Source organism: Centroberyx gerrardi, chromosome 9 (genome assembly GCF_048128805.1).
Source record: "Centroberyx gerrardi isolate f3 chromosome 9, fCenGer3.hap1.cur.20231027, whole genome shotgun sequence".
NCBI lineage: Eukaryota > Metazoa > Chordata > Actinopteri > Beryciformes > Berycidae > Centroberyx > Centroberyx gerrardi.
This window is the reverse complement of record NC_136005.1, coordinates 9,200,286-9,222,372: the sequence shown is the minus strand read 5'-3', so window position 1 is coordinate 9,222,372 and position 22,087 is coordinate 9,200,286. Positions and strand designations below refer to the sequence as shown.

The following is a 22,087-nucleotide window of genomic DNA, read 5'->3' as shown; positions in this document are numbered from 1 at the left end:
TTATATATTGATATGCAAATTATCGTATGACATCATCTGGTGACTTCTAGCGACTTTCTGAGCAGTATAGTATAGTATTGACAGTGCGTGACTTCTAAAAAACTTCTAAAAAAAAAGTTTCATATTCTTTGATACATTTTGTATATGTTTGTTGTGATTGAAGTTGCAAATGACACATCTATCGATAGTGCCACAATAATGTAGGCTACCATATATCTGTTAGTCCTATTCTTCAAAAATATATATATATCCATAATTGAATAACTCAACATGTGAAGTTCAGTAAAGTTGTGGGTTAAACAATACAGAAAGTTTTCTTATGCATATACTATTCTGGCAGAATTTAGCATGATGACCAACTTAATTATTTCCCGGATTTGGTTACCGTAGTCCCTAAATGTATGTAGAAATGCAGGAAATGGGATTCAAATAGCAAATTTTTTTCTGGGATAGTACCCCCAGACTCCCCGTTTTATTGTGTCCCCCCCACTTCTCAAACCAAAGTTACGCACTTGGGTATGCAGTGTTTCCCACACATAGACTTTACTTGGGCGGGCTGCCCAGGTATATTAACAGCCGCCGAAGTATATTTGGCGACCCATTTTAGCATTTTTTTATTTTTATTTTTTATCCGTCCGAGAGAACGACGCCATCCGCGATCGATTAACTAGTGGACAATCTCCCCTCGCTCTACCCCTCTAGGGTTTCCCACCAAGGAGGTTCTATATTCCACACACAGAAAACTTTATATGAAACTATATAATCGTAAAACTGCGTGTAGCGCATTGATTCGCTCAGCCCCTAGAGCTGAGCGAATTTTTTGTTCTGTTTTTTGTTGTGAATCCATTTTGTAAACAAGGGCTTCGGCCCTTTTGGATGAAAACTGTTTTTCCTTCCTGCTGTGTGACAAAGGTAAATCTGATGTTGTTGCTCTTTGGCACACCACAAAGGCCTATGGGTATCTGCCAATCAAATACTTCTTTTCCTTGACTTTGACCTCTTTGTTTGTGCAAATCAAACATTGTTAATCAGTTGCCCTGTTATAATGCAACTATGATAGCTAACTTACAGTTTTTCACAATTGCTTACACACATTTTCTGAAACTAGGGCTCATTTTCTCAAAACTCAAAACACAAAACCAGTAGCACAAAATGCAAAACTCCACAAATCACTGGCTAAATGAAACACTTCATTCAAAACCATTTTATCTCTTTTCAAAATGTTATTGTGCAATAAAATGACACACACAACCATCAAATGAATACATCTTTCTAACAACCGACTACACACTGATGTGCTCAACAGAAAACACTACTATGAATATCTCATCAGTAGGCTTATGCCTTTTGCAAGTTCAGAGGTACACTCATGCACAGTAGCCTGTTGTAAAAGACTGTTACAGTATACAGTAATATACTGTAGTAACACACAAATACTTTATTTCAATCACAAATACTTTATTTCAACACTTGAATGTGTTGGATATGTGAAGTGCAGTAGGATAAAAACCAAAAAAAAGCTTTTCTGTAAAAAAAAAAAAAAAAAATTTGAAAAAAGACTGAAAAACAAATGAGGCTGCATCCTGCCTCCTGTTTGGGTCGGACAGCACCTCGTCTACATCACAAGCCAAGGCTTGTCGTCTGATCAGTTCTGCAGAAGGTCTAAAAACATGATGTGATTGGTTAGGGTACAAGAATAATTCTATTTTTCAATATGAAATGACACATTACTGTAACATTGGCCAACCATCACTGAGTAGCACAGGCCTACTGATGTGTAGGACTACTACTACTACTACTGCTGCTACTACAGTATACTACAGTATAAAGAACAGTAGCATGGTGTAGAGATTAGGCTACTTGCCTGTTCTCATTTCTAAATATCTGGATGATGGAAGCAGCAGTGAAGCTCAGGTTGGACTGGTCTCTCTGCCCAGCCTCCCTCATGCTCAACCCATGTGGACCACATGGTGAACCAAAGTGACCCGGATCTCATCTGAGATAACTGTTCTCCTTGCTCTTCTTTGTCCTCGTCCTCCTCTTCCTCCTCTTACTGTCACTCCTCTTCCTCTAGCTCTCACTGCAACATTGTTCTCAAAAACAAGAGAGCTCACCTGTGGCCTTTTTTATAGAGCTAAAGTTCTGATTTCTGAGTGAACAATTCAGATATTAGTGTTTATATGTGTGATGAGTGGATGTTGCCAATTGGTAAATGAATTTAGGCATTTGGGATGGCAGTGCTTCCAAATGAACACGTGATTTTAGTTTTTCAATGTTGTGCCTAATGTAGAGAATGAGAGAAAACTACACATTACTGTGTGTAGTGTTTTGCAAAAAGTGTGATAGAGAATTGCAAACTGAGTGAAAAGCTGAAAATGTGCTTGTAGGTTTGCAGACTTGGTTTAGGGATTTGATACATGAGTTTCAGGTTTTAGTGATTGTGTCCGAAGTTCCAGTTTTAGTGTGTAAACAATTGTGAAAAACTGTAACAAGCAAAAACAGATGCAAATTAGATTACAGATTTTATTAAAAAATGAGGTATGTAAGACTTGCCAATAAGAAAGCCCACATAAGAATCACATTGTCTTAAAATAAGTCTTTCACTCCTTGCACTTGACTACAGAAATTGGTGTCATCCTTCAAGTCCTTTGTTGATATTTCTGTGCTGGCAGAAGGGGCAGGGTGACCCACAACACCAATTAAATGGTAGGGAATCTCTGGGATACCTTAGCCTACTACATTTAAATGAAGAAATACTATACAAAAGTCATTATTGAGCAACTAAATGAATAAATCAAATGTTCAAAGAAAATTGATTGGCAGTTGATCACATGACTGGCTGACATCTGACATTTAATGAAAGGGCAATATCGGCAGATTGCTGACTACAAAAAAAAAAAGATGGTTGTTGGTTTTTGAAGGGCTTTTCCATTGGAGAGAGTTACTCCTGACGCAGGATAGCACAGATTTCATAGTGAGCCGGTGCCAGAGTGATCCCAAAGCGGTAGTCAAGTGAAGGCTTCACACCAGCAGGCATGGAGAAGGTGAACCGCTGCATGAAGGAGGTGAAGAAAAGGAAAAGCTCCATCCTGGCCAGGTTCTCCCCGAGACACACTCGTTTACCTGGGACAGAAAAACATCCTCAAATTATGGAAGACAAAAACTGAATGTTTATTTGACAATGGGTGATTTCTACTAAGCAATCACATGGATCAATGACAACCATGATCTCCAAAGTAAGTAAAAGTTAATTATATAGCGATTTTTTTTTTACAAAGCACTTCACAAAGAGAGAATAAAAAGAAAGACGACATGAAAGACAAAAGGACACATGGTAACAAAACAGCTCCCTGGGGGATGACTAGTAGGCTTTGATTAGAAGACCTAAATGACCTTGCAGGCCTATACAGAGTCAGCAGTTCACAAATATAAGGGGGCAGGCCATTCAAGGTCTTGTAAGTGATTAAAATAATTGTTTTTTGGTGTTTTGACAGTGAAGCAGTACAGATTGACAAGAAAGACAGATGACATGCAGCAAAGGGCACAGGCCAGATTTAAACGTGCTGGTGCGATTAGAACTGTCACTTACTGATATGCACTCTACCAGTTGAGCCACAGGGGCACCCTAAAAAAAATCCTAGAATTAAATTTACTTGACGGGCAGCCACTGCAGTGAGGCGAGAATTGGAGTTATATGAGCCATATGGTTAGTCCTATTTAATAACCTGGCTGCCGCATTCTGGACCAGTTGTAGCCGAGCCAAGGCTGCCTGGCTAAGGCAAGAGAATAGGGCATTGCAGTAATTTAAATGTGAGAAAATGAAAACATGAATTAGGCGTTCCAGATCTTTGACAGATAGCACTGATCTAATTTTTACAATATATCTTAGTTGGAGAAAACGGGATTGAACCAGCTTGTTGATATGTTGCTCAAATTAATTTGTGCTGGTCAAACACAACGCCCAGATATTTAGCGGAGGCCTTAATGGTAGGAGCTAGAAGGCTAATATGATGTTGATGATGTTCGCTAGCCAAACGATCAGGGCTGATAACAAGGACCTCAGGTTTGTCTGACATCCAGTCCTTAATAGCACCCAAACAGTCATGGAGGGTGATTAGATTACCCAAATTATTGGTCTTAACAGATAAGTACAGTTTAGTATCATCAGCATAATATTTGATTTGAGATACAACCAAAACTATTGAACTTGACTATCTGACCCAAAGGAAGCATAGTGAGATATAGTGAGAACAGAATAGGTCCAAGGATAGAACCCTGGGGAACCCCGCAAAGTAGAGGAGCAGATGAGGACATGGAAGTGCTAATGGAAACCATGAAATATCTGTTAGACAGGTAGGAGGAGAACCATTCAGAGCAGTGGCTGAAATACCAACCTATTTGCTAAGCCTATCAATGAAGATGGCATGATCAATGGTGTTGAAAACAGCGATTAAGTTGAGAAGCACTAAGTTGGAGTAATCACCGTTATCAGCACACATAAGGATGTCATTAGTAAGTCTAAGCAGGGCAGTCTCAGTACTGCGTTTTTGATGGAAACCAGATTGAAATTTATCAAAAAAGTTGCTCAGCTACTATTTTCTCCAGTATTCTGTAGATGAAAGGAAGCTTAGAAATAGGTTTGTAATTATTAAGAGGAGAGGGATCATAGTCGGTTTTTCTAAAAAGGGCTTTAGAGGAAGAGGAGCTGGTTGTTATGCCAACGGTTGTGGTAAAAAAGGAGATAGTGAATTAGTGGCATCACTATTACTTTAATCCTAACTTGAAGCTCTGCAAATCTGACTTCCTGGCCCCGGTCCTTTCTGTGTGGAGTTTGCATGTTCTCCCTTTGATCATATGGGTTTCCTCTGGGTGCTCCGGTTTCCTCCAACAGTCCAGATTGGAGACTCTGAATTGCCCATAGGTGTGAGTGTGAGTGTGACTGTCTATCTGTGTTCACTCTGTGATGGACTGGCAACCTGTCCAGGGTGTTTCAGCAGGCGAATGAATGAGTGAATCATTGTGTTGCTCCTTACCAGCAGAGAAAGGGAGGAATGCAGCTCGCTTCACAAACTTGTTCTCCTCATTTAGAAAGTGTCCTGGGTTAAAGGTGAAGGGCGTCTCCCACTCGCTCTTGTCGAACAGCCCCGAGGTCAAATTTGGAATTATTGTAACACCCTGAGGATTGGATTGCAATCAAAACTCATTAAAAAGCAATATGGTACATGACGTGAAAACTCCTTAATTGAACATCATTATATATTTTACAGTGCTAAGTAAGTCACATTGAGAAATTACCTTTGGGACTGTGTATCCTCCCAGCTGGATGTCCCTGCTGGTGGCATGAGGCAGGCTGAGAGGAACTATGTTGCCCATCCTCTGGACCTCATGGATGACAGCATCAGTATAGGGCAGGTTGGTACGGTCCGCCATGGATGGCTGTCTGGATTGTCCAATCACTCTGTCTATCTCAGCCTGGACCTTTTCTATGGAGCAGGAGAGGAACAGATAAGAAGGGCTTATTTCACCAAGAGGCTTTCTGGCTACATCATAACAATTTATAGAGCAACTTTCTAGGACTGCATGGACAGTGCCATGTTGGATTTCTGCTAGTACCAAGTAGCCAAGTAGATTTGTCTCCCCGTTGATCTGCAGCAATCAACCAGTTTAGAAAATCCTTCTTTTTTTTTAACAGTTATATTTTTGTTGCACAGAGTGAGTTCTTGCGGCATATGGCCATGCTACCACTGATGTACCATATAAGTCAGCATGGAGTAAAAAGAATTACATGATCTAAGTTTGCTTTTCAACCTATTCCCAGTACTAAATAGTTCAGTAGTCCAAACATAATTAAACTTTAAACAAAACAAAAAAACTGGAGAGAAGAGATTTTCCTTGAAATACTTGTGAGTGGCTTGCACAAACTCTCTGGAGCAGGCAGGAGAAAATGGGAACAGAAAATGACAATTACTAAACAAGGCTGGAGTGTTTCAGGACATCTGGCCAGCACATTTTCCAGTCTTAAAAAGTGTTGATTTTTTTCAATGGCAATTTTATTTAGTGTTGACAAGTGTTGATTGGAGAGTTGTTTGTCCACTCATAGAGCAGATATGGCTATGGAATGGCTTTTCAGAAATATCTAAAAATGTAAAATGGGTGTTAGATGGGTTTGGACTTGCATAAACACTGGCTTAATGTTGATTTTACACACTACACAGTTAATTAATGCTGCCAATTTTGCTGTTTGGTCAACACCTGTGCACACCATTGAGTCAGACCAAAGAGCTTATGTGGCCTGTTCAGTGATCCTACCCTGAATCTCTGGGTACTTTGCCATGTAGAGGAAGGCCCAGCGAAGGGTGGTGGATGTGGTCTCAGAGCCGGCCACAAACAGATTCAAGGCACAAATCACCAGGTTAACCTCATCAAAAGTAGTCTGAGCATCCCCTTTACTCTGAAAATATATCCAAATACATTAGAATGAACTGTAAAAAAAAAAAAAAAAAAGTCAGAACACTTACATGTTGGCATTAATCCAAAACTATTTTCAAGCCAAGGTCATGATAGCCTTGTTGATTGAATTTACTTTCAAGTCAGTGTTAAAAACCTTTTAATCCTTACTGGAAAGCTTTTTAAACCTTTTAATATTTTGCTTTAGTGGACTAAAGTTAAATATTAAAGGATAAGGCTGGTGTTTTTTAATGCATTGCTTACCGTCAACAAATCCTATGAAAATAACAAAATCAGCAATGATTTTGTTTTGCCAACAAGTCTCGTCCATGTAGCCGGTGCCCAATGAAGCCATGTCCCAGCAGCCATAGAACTCCATTGTATTAAAAAAATGGTTAAAAACACGTCAAAGAGCCATGCCGTTGCTCTGGGCAACATATTTCATCATCGCGCTGCACCGGGCCAGCCGACTTTTTCCTCAAACAACTTAATAAGCCGGCTGTAAAGACGTTTGCGATCTCAGGAAAGTAGTTCCGTAGCACCGAAAATAATCCCCGGCGTAATGAAGAATTTGTTCCCATTTGATTTGGTAATAACTACAACAGCCTGACTTTTCGTGGTAACAGTTAGCGATTTTTAAAATTGAAACTGTCTTTGTGAGCTGTATTTCAAGGTTTTTAGCTTACAATTGGAGCCAATGACATCCGGGTTGACGGCTAAAAACGGTACGTGGGAAGTCAGAAAGTAACGGGAGTAGAGCAAACGCATTGTTGATTTTGTTATTTTCATAGGATTTGTTGACGGTAAGCAATGCATTAAAAAACACCAGCCTTATCCTTTAAGTATGCTGATAGTGATAAGAGTGCAAAATTGCACATTTGAGCTTTGGACTATCACCACCACCTACTGGGAATGATGCCAAATGTAAAAGCTATGTCAGTTTGATACCTTAGCAATGGATAGGTCTACTATGTATGTGAAAACAAGAAACATATTGCAAAAATGTTTTGTTTTTTTCATATCATCTTAAGCAATGTATCACAAGCTTTCCGAATTTACTTTTTACTTATGCTGTATATAAAGTTTAATTTTACATTCAGATAGTGTAATTGAAGCTTTCTATTGCTAGTCACCGTCTGAATCTCCGCCAGGTAGCAGTCGATGTAGTCTCTCGGCTCTGCGGGATCCCAGTTGTCTTTGTGCTCTTTAAGCTCTGCTCTTATCAAGTCCTTCACGTCATTCCAGATGTGCTGGATAGTCTGGTGTGGCCCCGGCAAACATCTCATCAGCAGAGGGAATGAGTTGTAGAGCTGCAGAATTGAGTGATAACAATGTAATGATTAGAGATTTCTGAAAGCTGGATAAAAGTGTTTCTAATAAATTTGCGGCAACCTACTTAAATATCACTGAATATTGATAATGTATCCATTTACAAATCAGCTCACATGCACCATGCACATTTTCCATAATATGGAGCAACATTGTCCAGTGACCTTAAAGACGAGATGAAATGAAAAATGCCTTTTTAACCCTTTTAGATCACATCCCCGGTCATACTGTGCACCTATTTAACAATATATGCCAAAAAAAATACCAAAAATCAATTTCATTGTATTCTTATATCAAAATTCAATCATGTTTTCTTCCTGTAAAACAAAATATGCCGTGTGCTTACGTAAGCATGCCCGTAACTAATTTCAACCAATAATATCATGACATCCACCCATCAATCAATCTTCAACTTTTAGCGCACAGAGCTAAGAGGCTAAGATTCATTAGTTAGCTAGCTAGCAACAGCACACCCACTTTTCAACGTTCAAATCAAATTCCTCCCAACGTTATGTCCCGCCTGTCTTTCCTGTTTCACTCGGAAATACGTCACGATACGGAAGTTAGATACTCTCGAAATGCCGTTTCATCTCGACTTTAAACTGGGTATACCATATACAGTACATGGCCAAAAGTATGTGGACACTTGCTCATCGAACATCTCATTCCAAAATCATGGGCATTAATGTGTAGTTTGTCCCCCCCTTTGCTGCTATAACAGCCTCCACTCTTCTGGGAAGGCTTTCCACAAGATGTCGGAACATTGCTGCCTTCCTATGACGTTGAAGGTCACTGAGCTCTTCAGTACGGCCCATTCTACTGCCAATATTTGTGTAAGGAGATTGCATGGGATTTTATATACCAGAATCCACTAATTAGCGCTGTCTGTATACTTTTTGCCATAGTGTATATATTACTTACCTGTGCCCAAATGGAGCCTTCAATCTGGAGAGCAGTGTCAAACTTCCTTATCAGTTTCCTGAACCTCTCATCCGCGTACTCAAAGCGATGACCAAAAACCAGGGAGCAGATGATGTTGGAGACAGCATTGTTGATGATTAAGTGTGGATTAAACGGCTTACCTGCACAGTTAAACAGACAATTATATGTAAATGATGTATCTATTCATTCCAAATGTCTCACTATGCATTCGCTATTTACCTTTATGGTCAGCAATGTCTTTAGCACAATATGTGAATTCATCCAAGATGGCAGGTTCCAGGGACTTCTTGCCAACTCCGAAGTATTTGAGGGTAGAAAGTGCAAAACGCCTCTGCTGCTTCCACATATGGCCGTTAGTGAAAACTACACCTGAGGGGAAATATTCAGGGGCTGAACAAACTTGTCAACAGTAGAAAAAGAACCTGAAAACCTAAGCCTAATCCTAATAGGAATCAAATTCATTGGACAAATTTTCAATCTATTACTAGGTTATTAAATCTATCCATATCTGTTGTTGCTATACACCAAACAAAATATTAGGGACAATATTAGTGATGTTAGGGCTCTTTTCATGCTCTATACTGATGAGGTGAATCCAGGTGAAAGCCATTGCCCCTTATTGATTTCTCTTATTAAATCTATACCAATCACAAAGGAGGAGATATAGATAAAGAGAGGTAGACGAGTTAGAGAAGGATTTTTAAGCTCTGAGACAACTGAGATGTGAATTGTGCAAAAGGGGCTGCAACTAAATATCAGGAAGATGTCCCTAGCATTTGGTATATTCAGTGTACATGACTAATGTAAACATTCATCAATAAGTTTTAAGGCGCTATTGAAAACTATTTGAAAACAAAAGTGTGCTTATCTTAAAGATGACATAGATATATCTTAAACAACAGGTTCAAATGAAAATAGGAAGACAAAGATGCGTGCACACAACACATAAATACAGATATTTCCCAAAGGTTAAAGAATGGTTGTCTGTTCTCCACACTTCCAAGTGCCAAGTCAGAAAAATTTACATTAGCAAAGGCAAGTTTTTAACCTTCTTGAAAGTGAAAACAACCGCACATTGTGTCAACTGTCACATTGACTGGGAGACAGAGCAATGTAATAAACAGTATATTCATTCATCAATGCTTTCCTATGGATACGGTATTATTAACCACAACAGTCACAAAATACTGTGTGGAGAACTGTCGATACACAAGATTAGCCTCTGTGTGCATTGTAGATGAACTATTAATATTGAAATTTCAATAATAATTATTCAATTATTAGTTGATATTCCAAGTTAACTTTATGAGACTGATATGAGACTGATTTTTCTTACGCCGCAGCCGAGGGCATCACGAGGAAAATTCAGGTCAGTCAGTCAGTCAGTCAGTCAGGTAACGCTTAGTGAGATGTCACTTTGTGAGATGGCCTCTAGAGGGCATCTTTGACTAAGAGATGGCCTCTTGCCTATGGGCTAAATGCCACATTGACTCCCATACACTGATAATGCCATATTGGATCTCACACAGAGCCACACTCTTTGCCGTCAATTTACAGATATCCACATCTTCTGCTGTCCTGCAAACCATAACGATAGGTAACGTTATTACCTGTGGTATGTGACGCTGGTGGAATAAGTAATTTAACCGATAAATGTGTTGCGCTAGCCGAGCATTGCTCCCACACACACCGAGCCCTACTCTCTGCCGTTAATTTACCTACATCCACGTCTTCCGTTGCCCTATAAACTTTAACGTTACGTAACGTTATCACCTGTGGTATCTAAGTGACGTTCGTGGAATTATTTAACCGATAACCGTGTCGTAATATTTCAGTGCATTGAATTGAATTGAACACGTGCCGTGGGTCTGTACAGGATCTGTGCTTGTTTGATATTGTAGGAATATTTATCTTATCACCCAACAACAATTAATAATTCTTCACAATCAGTACCACTGTGTGTAAAGACACATATTCCTTACATTAATATTACCCACATGGGAGGACATTTTCTCAGCATTACAAGTCCTCTCACCTCGACTAAGCATCATCTTCTCCTGGAGAGGAAGTATTGGGCGGTCTGCCAGGCTGTCTCCCTGGACCACCAGAGCCTCTTTCAGGATCTGGAACCCATTCAACACCACCATCCACGTCTGACCCATTCTCAGGCTGTACACATCTCCATATCTCTCTGCTAACTGTAAAGAGGTGTGAGAGAGGAGGAATAGTATAGCTCCCACATATTCAAGATGTTTGATGGTAAAGGTAGCTACAGGCCTAGATGGGGTACAGCCAGGAAAAAGAGTATGAAGAGATGGAATAAAAAACATGCAGCTGAAGATCTTGGTTAACACGTGTAATAAGAATCGGATAGTTTAATGACAAAAATATGTACCCTATCAATTAACAATGGTGACACAATTTTAACATTTGACATGTAACCTCTGTTCATACCTGAATCAGATCCTCGTGGGTCCTGTTAAAGTCCACAGTAAATATGTTCCCCACAAAAGGTAATGCCCAGGGTCCAGGAGGGAAGCTGCTTGGCCGGCGGTTCTTGATATAATCTGCTATGAGGAAGAAGACCACAGTGAAGAGGAGCAGACTCTGAGCATCCACCCAATGAACAGAGGATCCAAATACAGAAGAGACTGAATCCATTTTGCAAACAATGGCTTCGGCCCTTTTGGATGAAAACTGTTTTTCCTTCCTGCTGTGTGACAAAGGGAAGTCTGATGTTGTTGCTCTTTGGCACACCACAAAGGCCTATGGGTATCTGCCAATCAAATGCTACTTTTCCTTGACTTTGACCTCTTTGTTTGTGCAAATCAAACATTGTTAATCAGTTGCCCTGTTATAAGGCAACTATGATAGCTAACTTACAGTTTTTCACAATTGCTTACACACATTTTCTGAAACTAGGGCTCATTTTCTCAAAACTCTAAACACAAAAGACAAAACCACTAGCACAAAATGCAAAACTCCACAAATCACTGGCTAAATGAAACACTTCATTCAAAACCATTTTATCTCTTTTCAAAATGTTATTGTGCAATAAAATGACACACACAGCCATCAAATTAATACATCTTTCTAACAACCGACTACACACTGATGTGCTCAACAGAAAACACTACTATGAATATCTCATCAGTAGGCTTATGCCTTTTGCAAGTTCAGAGGTACACTCATGCACAGTAGCCTGTTGTAAAAGACTGTTACAGTATACAGTAATATACTGTAGTAACACACAAATACTTTATTTCAATCACAAATACTTTATTTCAACACTTGAATGTGTTGGATATGTGAAGTGCAGTAGGATAAAAACAAAAAAAACTTCTGTTAAAAAAATTTGAAAAAAGATTGAAAAACAAATGAGGCTGCATCCTGCCTCCTGTTTGGGTCGGACAGCACCTCGTCTACATCACAAGCCAAGGCTTGTCGTCTGATCAGTTCTGTAGAAGGTCTAAAAACATGATGTGATTGGTTAGGGTACAAGAATAATTCTATTTTTCAATATGAAATGACACATTACTGTAACATTGGCCAACCATCACTGAGTAGCACAGGCCTACTGATGTGTAGGACTACTACTACTACTACTGCTACTACTACAGTATACTACAGTATAAAGAACAGTAACATGGTGTAGAGATTAGGCTACTTGCCTGTTCTCATTTCTAAATATCTGGATGATGGAAGCAGCAGTGAAGCTCAGGTTGGACTGGACTCTCTGCCCAGCCTCCCTCATGCTCAACCCATGTGGACCACATGGTGAACCAAAGTGACCCGGATCTCATCTGAGATAACTGTTCTCCTTGCTCTTCTTTGTCCTCGTCCTCCTCTTCCTCCTCTTACTGTCACTCCTCTTCCTCTAGCTCTCACTGCAACATTGTTCTCAAAAACAAGAGAGCTCACCTGTGGCCTTTTTTATAGAGCTAAAGTTCTGATTTCTGAGTGAACAATTCAGATATTAGTGTTTATATGTGTGATGAGTGGATGTTGCCAATTGGTAAATGAATTTAGGCATTTGGGATGGCAGTGCTTCCAAATGAACACGTGATTTTAGTTTTTCAATGTTGTGCCTAATGTAGAGAATGAGAGAAAACTACACATTACTGTGTGTAGTGTTTTGCAAAAAGTGTGATAGAGAATTGCAAACTGAGTGAAAAGCTGAAAATGTGCTTGTAGGTTTGCAGACTTGGTTTAGGGATTTGATACATGAGTTTCAGGTTTTAGTGATTGTGTCCGAAGTTCCAGTTTTAGTGTGTAAACAATTGTGAAAAACTGTAACAAGCAAAAACAGATGCAAAACTTGAGATTTTATTAAAAAATGAGGTATGTAAGACTTGCCAATAAGAAAGCCCACATAAGAATCACATTGTCTTAAAATAAGTCTTTCACTCCTTGCACTTGACTACAGAAATTGGTGTCATCCTTCAAGTCCTTTGTTGATATTTCTGTGCTGGCAGAAGGGGCAGGGTGACCCACAACACCAATTAAATGGTAGGGAATCTCTGGGATACCTTAGCCTACTACATTTAAATGAAGAAATACTATACAAAAGTCATTATTGAGCAACTAAATGAATAAATCAAATGTTCAAAGAAAATTGATTGGCAGTTGATCACATGACTGGCTGACATCTGACCTTTAATGAAAGGGCAATATCGGCAGATTGCTGACTACAAAAAAAAAAAGATAGTTGTTGGTTTTTGAAGGGCTTTTCCATTGGAGAGAGTTACTCCTGACGCAGGATAGCACAGATTTCATAGTGAGCCGGTGCCAGAGTGATCCCAAAGCGGTAGTCAAGTGAAGGCTTCACACCAGCAGGCATGGAGAAGGTGAACCGCTGCATGAAGGAGGTGAAGAAGAGGAAAAGCTCCATCCTGGCCAGGTTCTCCCCGAGACACACTCGTTTACCTGGGACAGAAAAACATCCTCAAATTATGGAAGACAAAAACTGAATGTTTATTTGACAATGGGTGATTTCTACTAAGCAATCACATGGATCAATGACAACCATGATCTCCAAAGTAAGTAAAAGTTAATTATATAGCGAATTTTTTTTTTTTACAAAGCACTTCACAAAGAGAGAATAAAAAGAAAGACGACATGAAAGACAAAAGGACACATGGTAACAAAACAGCTCCCTGGGGGATGACTAGTAGGCTTTGATTAGAAGACCTAAATGACCTTGCAGGCCTATACAGAGTCAGCAGTTCACAAATATAAGGGGGCAGGCCATTCAAGGTCTTGTAAGTGATTATAATAATTGTTTTTTGGTGTTTTGACAGTGAAGCAGTACAGATTGACAAGAAAGACAGATGACATGCAGCAAAGGGCACAGGCCAGATTTAAACATGTGCTGGTGCGATTAGAACTGTCACTTACTGATATGCACTCTACCAGTTGAGCCACAGGGGCACCCTAAAAAAAATCCTAGAATTAAATTTACTTGACGGGCAGCCACTGCAGTGAGGCGAGAATTGGAGTTATATGAGCCATATGGTTAGTCCTATTTAATAACCTGGCTGCCGCATTCTGGACCAGTTGTAGCCAAGCCAAGGCTGCCTGGCTAAGGCAAGAGAATAGGGCATTGCAGTAATTTAAATGTGAGAAAATGAAAACATGTATTAGGCGTTCCAGATCTTTGACAGATAGCACTGATCTAATTTTTACAATATATCTTAGTTGGAGAAAACGGGATTGAACCAGCTTGTTGATATGTTGCTCAAATTAATTTGTGCTGGTCAAACATAACGCCCAGATATTTAGCGGAGGCCTTAATGGTAGGAGCTAGAAGGCTAATATGATGTTGAACTTCACTAGCTAAGCGATCCAGTCCTTAATAGCACCCAAACAGTCATGGAGGGTGATTAGATTACTCAAATTATTGGTCTTAACAGATAAGTACAGTTGAGTATCATCAGCATAATATTTGATTTGAGATACAACCAAAACTATTGAACTTGACTATCTGACCCAAAGGAAGCATAGTGAGATATAGTGAGAACAGAATAGGTCCAAGGATAGAACCCTGGGGAACCCCACACAGTAGAGGAGCAGATGAGGACGTGGAAGTGCTAATGGAAACCATGAAATATCTGTTAGACAGGTAGGAGGAGAACCATTCAGAGCAGTGGCTGAAATACCAACCTATTTGCTAAGCCTATCAATAAAGATGGCATGATCAGTGGTGTTGAAAACAGCGATTAAGTTGAGAAGCACTAAGTTGGAGTAATCACCGCAAGCACACATAAGGATGTCATTAGTAAGTCTAAGCAGGGCAGTCTCAGTACTGCGTTTTTGATGGAAACCAGATTGAAATTTATCAAAGAAGTTGCTCAGCTACTATTTTCTCCAGTATTCTGTAGATGAAAGGAAGCTTAGAAATAGGTTTGTAATTATTAAGAGGAGAGGGATCATAGTCGGATTTTCTAAAAAGGGCTTTATAGGAAGAGGAGCTGGTTGTTATGCCAACCGTTGTGGTAAAAAAGGAGATAGTGAATTAGTGGCATCACTATTACTTTAATCCTAACTTGAAGCTCTGCAAATCTGACTTCCTGGCCCCGGTCCTTTCTGTGTGGAGTTTGCATGTTCTCCCTTTGATCATGTGGGTTTCCTCTGGGTGCTCCGGTTTCCTCCAACAGTCCAGATTGGAGACTCTGAATTGCCCATAGGTGTGAGTGTGACTGTCTATCTGTGTTCACTCTGTGATGGACTGGCAACCTGTCCAGGGTGTTTCAGCAGGCGAATGAATGAGTGAATCACTGTGTTGCTCCTTACCAGCAGAGAAAGGGAGGAATGCAGCTCGCTTCACAAACTTGTTCTCCTCATTTAGAAAGTGTCCTGGGTTAAAGGTGAAGGGCGTCTCCCACTCGCTCTTGTCGAACAGCACCGAGGTCAAATTGGGAATTATTGTAACACCCTGATGATTGGATTGCAATCAAAACTCATTAAAAAGCAATATGGTACATGACGTGAAAACTCCTTAATTGAACATCATTATATCTTTTACAGTGCTAAGTAAGGCACATTGAGAAATTACCTTTGGGATTGTGTATCCTCCCAGCTGGACGTCCCTGTTGGTGGCATGAGGCAGGCTGAGAGGAACTATGTTGCCCATCCTCTGGACCTCATGGATGACAGCGTCAGTATAGGGCAGGTTGGTACGGTCCGCCATGGATGGCTGTCTGGATTGTCCAATCACTCTGTCTATCTCAGCCTGGACCTTTTCTATGGAGCAGGAGAGGAACAGATAAGAAGGGCATATTTCACCAAGAGGCTTTCTGGCTACATCATAACAATTTATAGAGCAACTTTCTAGGACTGCATGGACAGTGCCATGTTGGATTTCTGCTAGTACCAAGTAGCCAAGTAGATTTGTCTCCCTGTTGATCTGCAGCAATCAACCAGTTTAGAAAATCCTTCTTTTTTTTTAACAGTTATATTTTTGTTGCACAGAGTGAGTTCTTGCGGCATATGGCCATGCTACCACTGATGTACCATATAAGTCAGCATGGAGTAAAAAGAATTACATGATCTAAGTTTGCTTTTCAACCTATTTCCAGTACTAAATAGTTCAGTAGTCCAAACATAATTAAACTTTAAACAAAACAAAAAAACTGGAGAGAAGAGATTTTTCTTGTAATACTTGTGAGTGGCTTGCACAAACTCTCTGGAGCAGGCAGGAGAAAATGGGAACAGAAAAAGACAATTACTAAACAAGGCTGGAGTGTTTCAGGACATCTGGCCAGCACATTTTCCAGTCTTAAAAAGTGTTGATTTTTCAATGGCAATTTTATTTAGTGTTGACAAGTGTTGATTGGAGAGTTGTTTGTCCACTCATAGAGCAGATATGGCTATGGAACGGCTTTTCAGAAATATCTAAAAATGTAAAATGGGTGTTAGATGGGTTTGGACGTGTATAAACACTGGCTTAATGTTGATTTTACACACTACACAGTTAAATTAATGCTGCCAATTTTGCTGTTTGGTCAACACCTGTGCACACCATTGAGTCAGACCAAAGAGCTTCTTTGGCCTGTTCATTGATCCTACCCTGAATCTCTGGGTACTTTGCCATGTAGAGGAAGGCCCAGCGAAGGGTGGTGGATGTGGTCTCAGAGCCGGCCACAAACAGATCCAAGGCACAAATCACCAGGTTAACCTCATCAAAAGTAGTCTGAGCATCCCCTTTACTCTGAAAATATATCCAAATACATTAGAATGAACTGTAAAAAAAAAAAAAAAAGTCAGAACACTTACATGTTGGCATTAACCCATAACTACTAACTACAAGCCAAGGTCATGATAGCCTTGTTGATTGAATTTACTTTCAAGTCAGTGTTAAAAACCTTTTAATCCTTACTGGAAAGCTTTTTAAACCTTTTAATATTTTGCTTTAGTGGACTAAAGTTAAATATTAAAGGATAAGGCTGGTGTTTTTTAATGCATTGCTTACCGTCAACAAATCCTATGAAAATAACAAAATCAGCAATGATTTTGTTTTGCCAACAAGTCTCGTCCATGTAGCCGGTGCCCAATGAAGCCATGTCCCAGCAGCCATAGAACTCCATTGTATTAAAAAAACGATTAAAAACACGTCAAAGAGCCATGCCGTTGCTCTGGGCAACATATTTCATCATTGCGCTGCACCGGGCCAGCCGACTTTTTCCTCAAACAACTTAATAAGCCGGCTGTAAAGACGTTTGCGATCTCAGGAAAGTAGTTTCGTAGCACAGAAAATAGTCCCCAGCGTAATGAAGAATTTGTTCCCATTTGAATTTGATTTGGTAATAACTACAACAGCCTGACTTTTCGTGGTAACAGTTAGCGATTTTTAAAATTGAAACTATGTCTTTGTGAGATGTATTTCAAGGTTTTTAGCTTACAATTGGAGCCAATGACTTCCGGGTTGACGGCTAAAAACGGTACGTGGGAAGTCAGAAAGTAACGGGAGTAGAGCAAACGCATTGTTGATTTTGTTATTTTCATAGGATTTGTTGACGGTAAGCAATGCATTAAAAAACACCAGCCTTATCCTTTAAGTATGCTGATAGTGATAAGAGTGCAAAATTGCACATTTGAGCTTTGTACTATCACCACCACCTACTGGGAATGATGCCAAATTTAAAAGCTATGTCAGTTTGATACCTTAGCAGTGGATAGATCTACTATGTATGTGAAAACAAGAAACATATTGCAAAAATGTTGTAGTCACCGTCTGAATCTCCGCCAGGTAGCAGTCGATGTAGTCTCTCGGCTCTGCGGGATCCCAGTTGTCTTTGTGCTCTTTAAGCTCTGCTCTTATCAAGTCCTTCACGTCATTCCAGATGTGCTGGACAGTCTGGTGTGGCCCCGGCAAACATCTCATCAGCAGAGGGAATGAGTTGTAGAGCTGCAGAATTAAGTGATAACAATGTAATGATTAGAGATTTCTGAAAGCTGGATAAAAGTGTTTCAAATAAATTTGCGGCAACCTACTTAAATATCACTGAATATTGATAATGTATCTATTTACAAATCAGCTCACATGCACCATGCACATTTTCCATAATATGGAGCAACATTGTCCAGTGACCTTAAGCTGGGTATATACCATATACAGTACATGGCCAAAATCTCATTCCAAAATCATGGGCATTAATGTGTAGTTTGTCCCCCCCTTTGCTGCTATAACAGCCTCCACTCTTCTGGGAAGGCTTTCCACAAGATGTCGGAACATTGCTGCCTTCCTATGACGTTGAAGGTCACTGAGCTCTTCAGTACGGCCCATTCTACTGCCAATATTTGTGTAAGGAGATTGCATGGGATTTTATATACCAGAATCCACTAATTAGCGCTGTCCGTATACTTTTTGCCATAGTGTATATATTACTTACCTGTGCCCAAATGGAGCCTTCAATCTGGAGAGCAGTGTCAAACTTCCTTATCAGTTTCCTGAACCTCTCATCCGCGTACTCAAAGCGATGACCAAAAACCAGGGAGCAGATGATGTTGGAGACAGCATTGTTGATGATTAAGTGTGGATTAAAGGGCTTACCTGCACAGTTAAACAGACAATTATATGTAAATGATGTATCTATTCATTCCAAATGTCTCACTATGCATTCGCTATTTACCTTTATGGTCAGCAATGTCTTTGGCACAATATGTGAATTCATCCAAGATGGCAGGTTCCAGGGACTTCTTGCCAACTCCGAAGTATTTGAGGGTAGAAAGTGCAAAACGCCTCTGCTGCTTCCACATATGGCCGTTAGTGAAAACTACACCTGAGGGGAAATATTCAGGGGATGAACAAACTTGTCAACAGTAGAAAAAGAACCTGACAACCTAATCCTAATCCTAATAGGAATTAAATTCATTGGACAAATTTTCATAATCCCAATCTATTACTAGATTATTAAATCTATCCATATCTGTTGTGGCTATACACCAAATGTACAAAATATTAGGGACAATATTAGTGATATTAGGGCTCTTTTCATGCTCTATACTGATGAGGTGAATCCAGGTGAAAGCCATTGCCCCTTATTGATTTCTCTTATTAAATCTATACCAATCACAAAGGAGGAGATATAGATAAAGAGAGGTAGACGAGTTAGAGAAGGATTTTTAAGCTCTGAGACAACTGAGATGTGAATTGTGCAAAAGGGGCTGCAACTAAATATCAGGAAGATGTCCCTAGTATTTAGTATATTCAGTGTACATGACTAATGTAAGCATTCATCTATAAGCTTTAAAGCACGATTGAAAACTATCTGAAAACAAGTGTGCTTATCTTAAAGATGACATAGATATATCTTAAACAACAGGTTCAAATGAAAATAGGAAGACAAGGATGTGTGCACACAACACATAAATACAGATATTTCCCAAAGGTTAAAGAATTGTTGTCTATTCTCCACACTTCCAAGTGCCAAGCAGAGCATGTGAGCGGAGCGGAGCGGGGAGCGGGGAGCGGGAGCGGGAGGATTTTGGGTGGAGCGGTGACAGGATTTTTTTTTCTTTTTTGGAGCGGAGCGGTGAGCGATTGGAGCAGAGCGGGATGAAATCTGTGTTGAGCGCGGAGCGGTATGGAGCGGAGCGGAGCGGAGGAGCGGAGAGAACTGACCGCTCCATCAGCGAGGAGTGGAAATTCTCACCGCTCCGCTCACATGCTCTGGTGCCAAGTCAGAAAAATTTCCATTAGCAAGGGCAAGTTTTTAACCTTCTTGAAAGTGAAAACAACCGCACATTGTGTCAACTGTCACATTGACTGGGACACAGAGCAATGTAATATACAGTATATTCATTTATCAATGCTGCATCAATGGAGAACTGTCGATACACAAGATTAGCCTCTGTGTGCATTTTAGATGAACTATTAATATTGAAATTTCAATAATAATTATTCAATTATTAGTTGATATTCCAAGTTAACTTCATGAGACTGATTTTTTCCAGCCGAGGGCATCACGAGGAAAATTCAGGTCAGTCAGTCAGTCAGTCAGTCAGTCAGGTAACGCTTAGTGAGATGTTGCTTTGTGAGATGGCCTCTAGAGGGCATCTTTGACTAAGAGATGGCCTCTTGCCTATGGGCTAAATGCCACATTGACTCCCATACACTGATAATGCCATATTGGATCTCACACAGAGCCACACTCTTCGCCGTCAATTTACAGATATCCACATCTTCTGCTGTCCTGCCCACCATAACGATAGGTAACGTTATTACCTGTGGTATGTGACGCTGGTGGAATAAGTAATTTAACCGATAAATGTGTTGCGCTAGCCGAGCATTGCTCCCACACACACCGAGCCCCACTCTCTGCCATTAATTTACCTACATCCACGTCTTCCGTTGCCCTATAAACTTTAACGTTACGAAACGTTATCACCTGTGGTATCTAAGTGACGTTAGTGGAATTATTTAACCGATAACCGTGTTGTAATACTTCAGTGCATTGAATTAAATTGAACACGTGCCGTGGGTCTGTACAGGATCTGTGCTTGTTTGATATTGTAGGAATATTTATCTTATCACCCAACAACAATTAATAATTCTTCACAATCAGTACCACTGTGTGTAAAGACACATTTTCCTTACATTAATATTACCCACATGGGAGGACATTTCCTACAGCATGACAAGTCCTCTCACCTAGACTGAGTGATATCTCTTCCTGGAGAGGAAGTATTGGGCGGTCTGCCAGGCTGTCTCCCTGGACCACCAGAGCCTCTTTCAGGATCTGGAACCCATTCAACACCACCATCCACGTCTGACCCATTCTCAGGCTGTACACATCTCCATATCTCTCTGCTAACTGTAAAGAGGTGTGAGAGAGGAGGAATAGTATAGCTCCCACATATTGAAGATGTTTGATGGTAAAGGTAGCTACAGGCCTAGATGGGGTACAGCCAGGAAAAAGAGTATGAAGAGATGGAATAAAAAACATGCAGCTGAAGATCTTGGTTAACACGTGTAATAAGAATCGGATAGTTTAATGACAAAAATATGTACCCTATCAATTAACAATGGTGACACAATTGTAACATTTGACATGTAACCTCTGTTCATACCTGAGTCAGATTCTCATGGGTCCTGTTAAAGTCCACAGTAAATATGTTCCCCACAAAGGGTAACGCCCAGGGTCCAGGAGGGAAGCTGCTTGGCCGGCGGTTCTTGATATAATCTGCTATGAGGAAGAAGACCACAGTGAAGAGGAGCAGACTCTGAGCATCCACCCAATGAACAGAGGATCCAAATACAGAAGAGACTGAATCCATTTTGCAAACAATGGCTTCGGCCCTTTTGGATGAAAACTGTTTTTCCTTCCTGCTGTGTGACAAAGGTAAATCTGATGTTGTTGCTCTTTGGCACACCACAAAGGCCTATGGGTATCTGCCAATCAAATGCTACTTTTCCTTGACTTTGACCTCTTTGTTTGTGCCAATCAAACATTGTTAATCAGTTGCCCTGTTATAATGCAACTATGATAGCTAACTTACAGTTTTTCACAATTGCTTACACACATTTTCTGAAACTAGGGCTCATTTTCTCAAACTCAAAACACAAAACCAGTAGCACAAAATGCAAAACTCCACAAATCACTGGCTAAATGAAACACTTCATTCAAAACCATTTTATCTCTTTTCAAAATGTTATTGTGCAATAAAATGACACACACAGCCATCAAATTAATACATCTTTCTAACAACCGACTACACACTGATGTGCTCAACAGAAAACACTACTATGAATATCTCATCAGTAGGCTTATGCCTTTTGCAAGTTCAGAGGTACACTCATGCACAGTAGCCTGTTGTAAAAGACTGTTACAGTATACAGTAATATACTGTAGTAACACACAAATACTTT

General features: G+C 40.0%; 1 protein-coding gene and 1 pseudogene across 1 annotated transcript; both read right to left on the bottom strand.

Annotated features, from left to right (window-relative positions):
* Nucleotides 1-2,941: 2,941 nt before the first annotated feature.
* Nucleotides 2,942-11,379, bottom strand: LOC144539726 (cytochrome P450 2J6-like). The gene is made up of 9 exons (XM_078285646.1): nucleotides 11,173-11,379; nucleotides 10,754-10,916; nucleotides 8,938-9,087; nucleotides 8,698-8,858; nucleotides 7,581-7,757; nucleotides 6,310-6,451; nucleotides 5,296-5,483; nucleotides 5,034-5,175; nucleotides 2,942-3,123 (listed from the first exon to the last, which is right to left on the bottom strand). The coding sequence occupies exons 1-9, from the start codon at nucleotides 11,377-11,379 to the stop codon at nucleotides 2,942-2,944; spliced, it is 1,512 nt and encodes a 503-aa protein (XP_078141772.1).
* A 1,774-nt stretch (nucleotides 11,380-13,153) lies between these two features.
* LOC139918854 (cytochrome P450 2J6-like) lies at nucleotides 13,154-21,495 on the bottom strand (annotated as a pseudogene).
* Nucleotides 21,496-22,087: the final 592 nt, after the last annotated feature.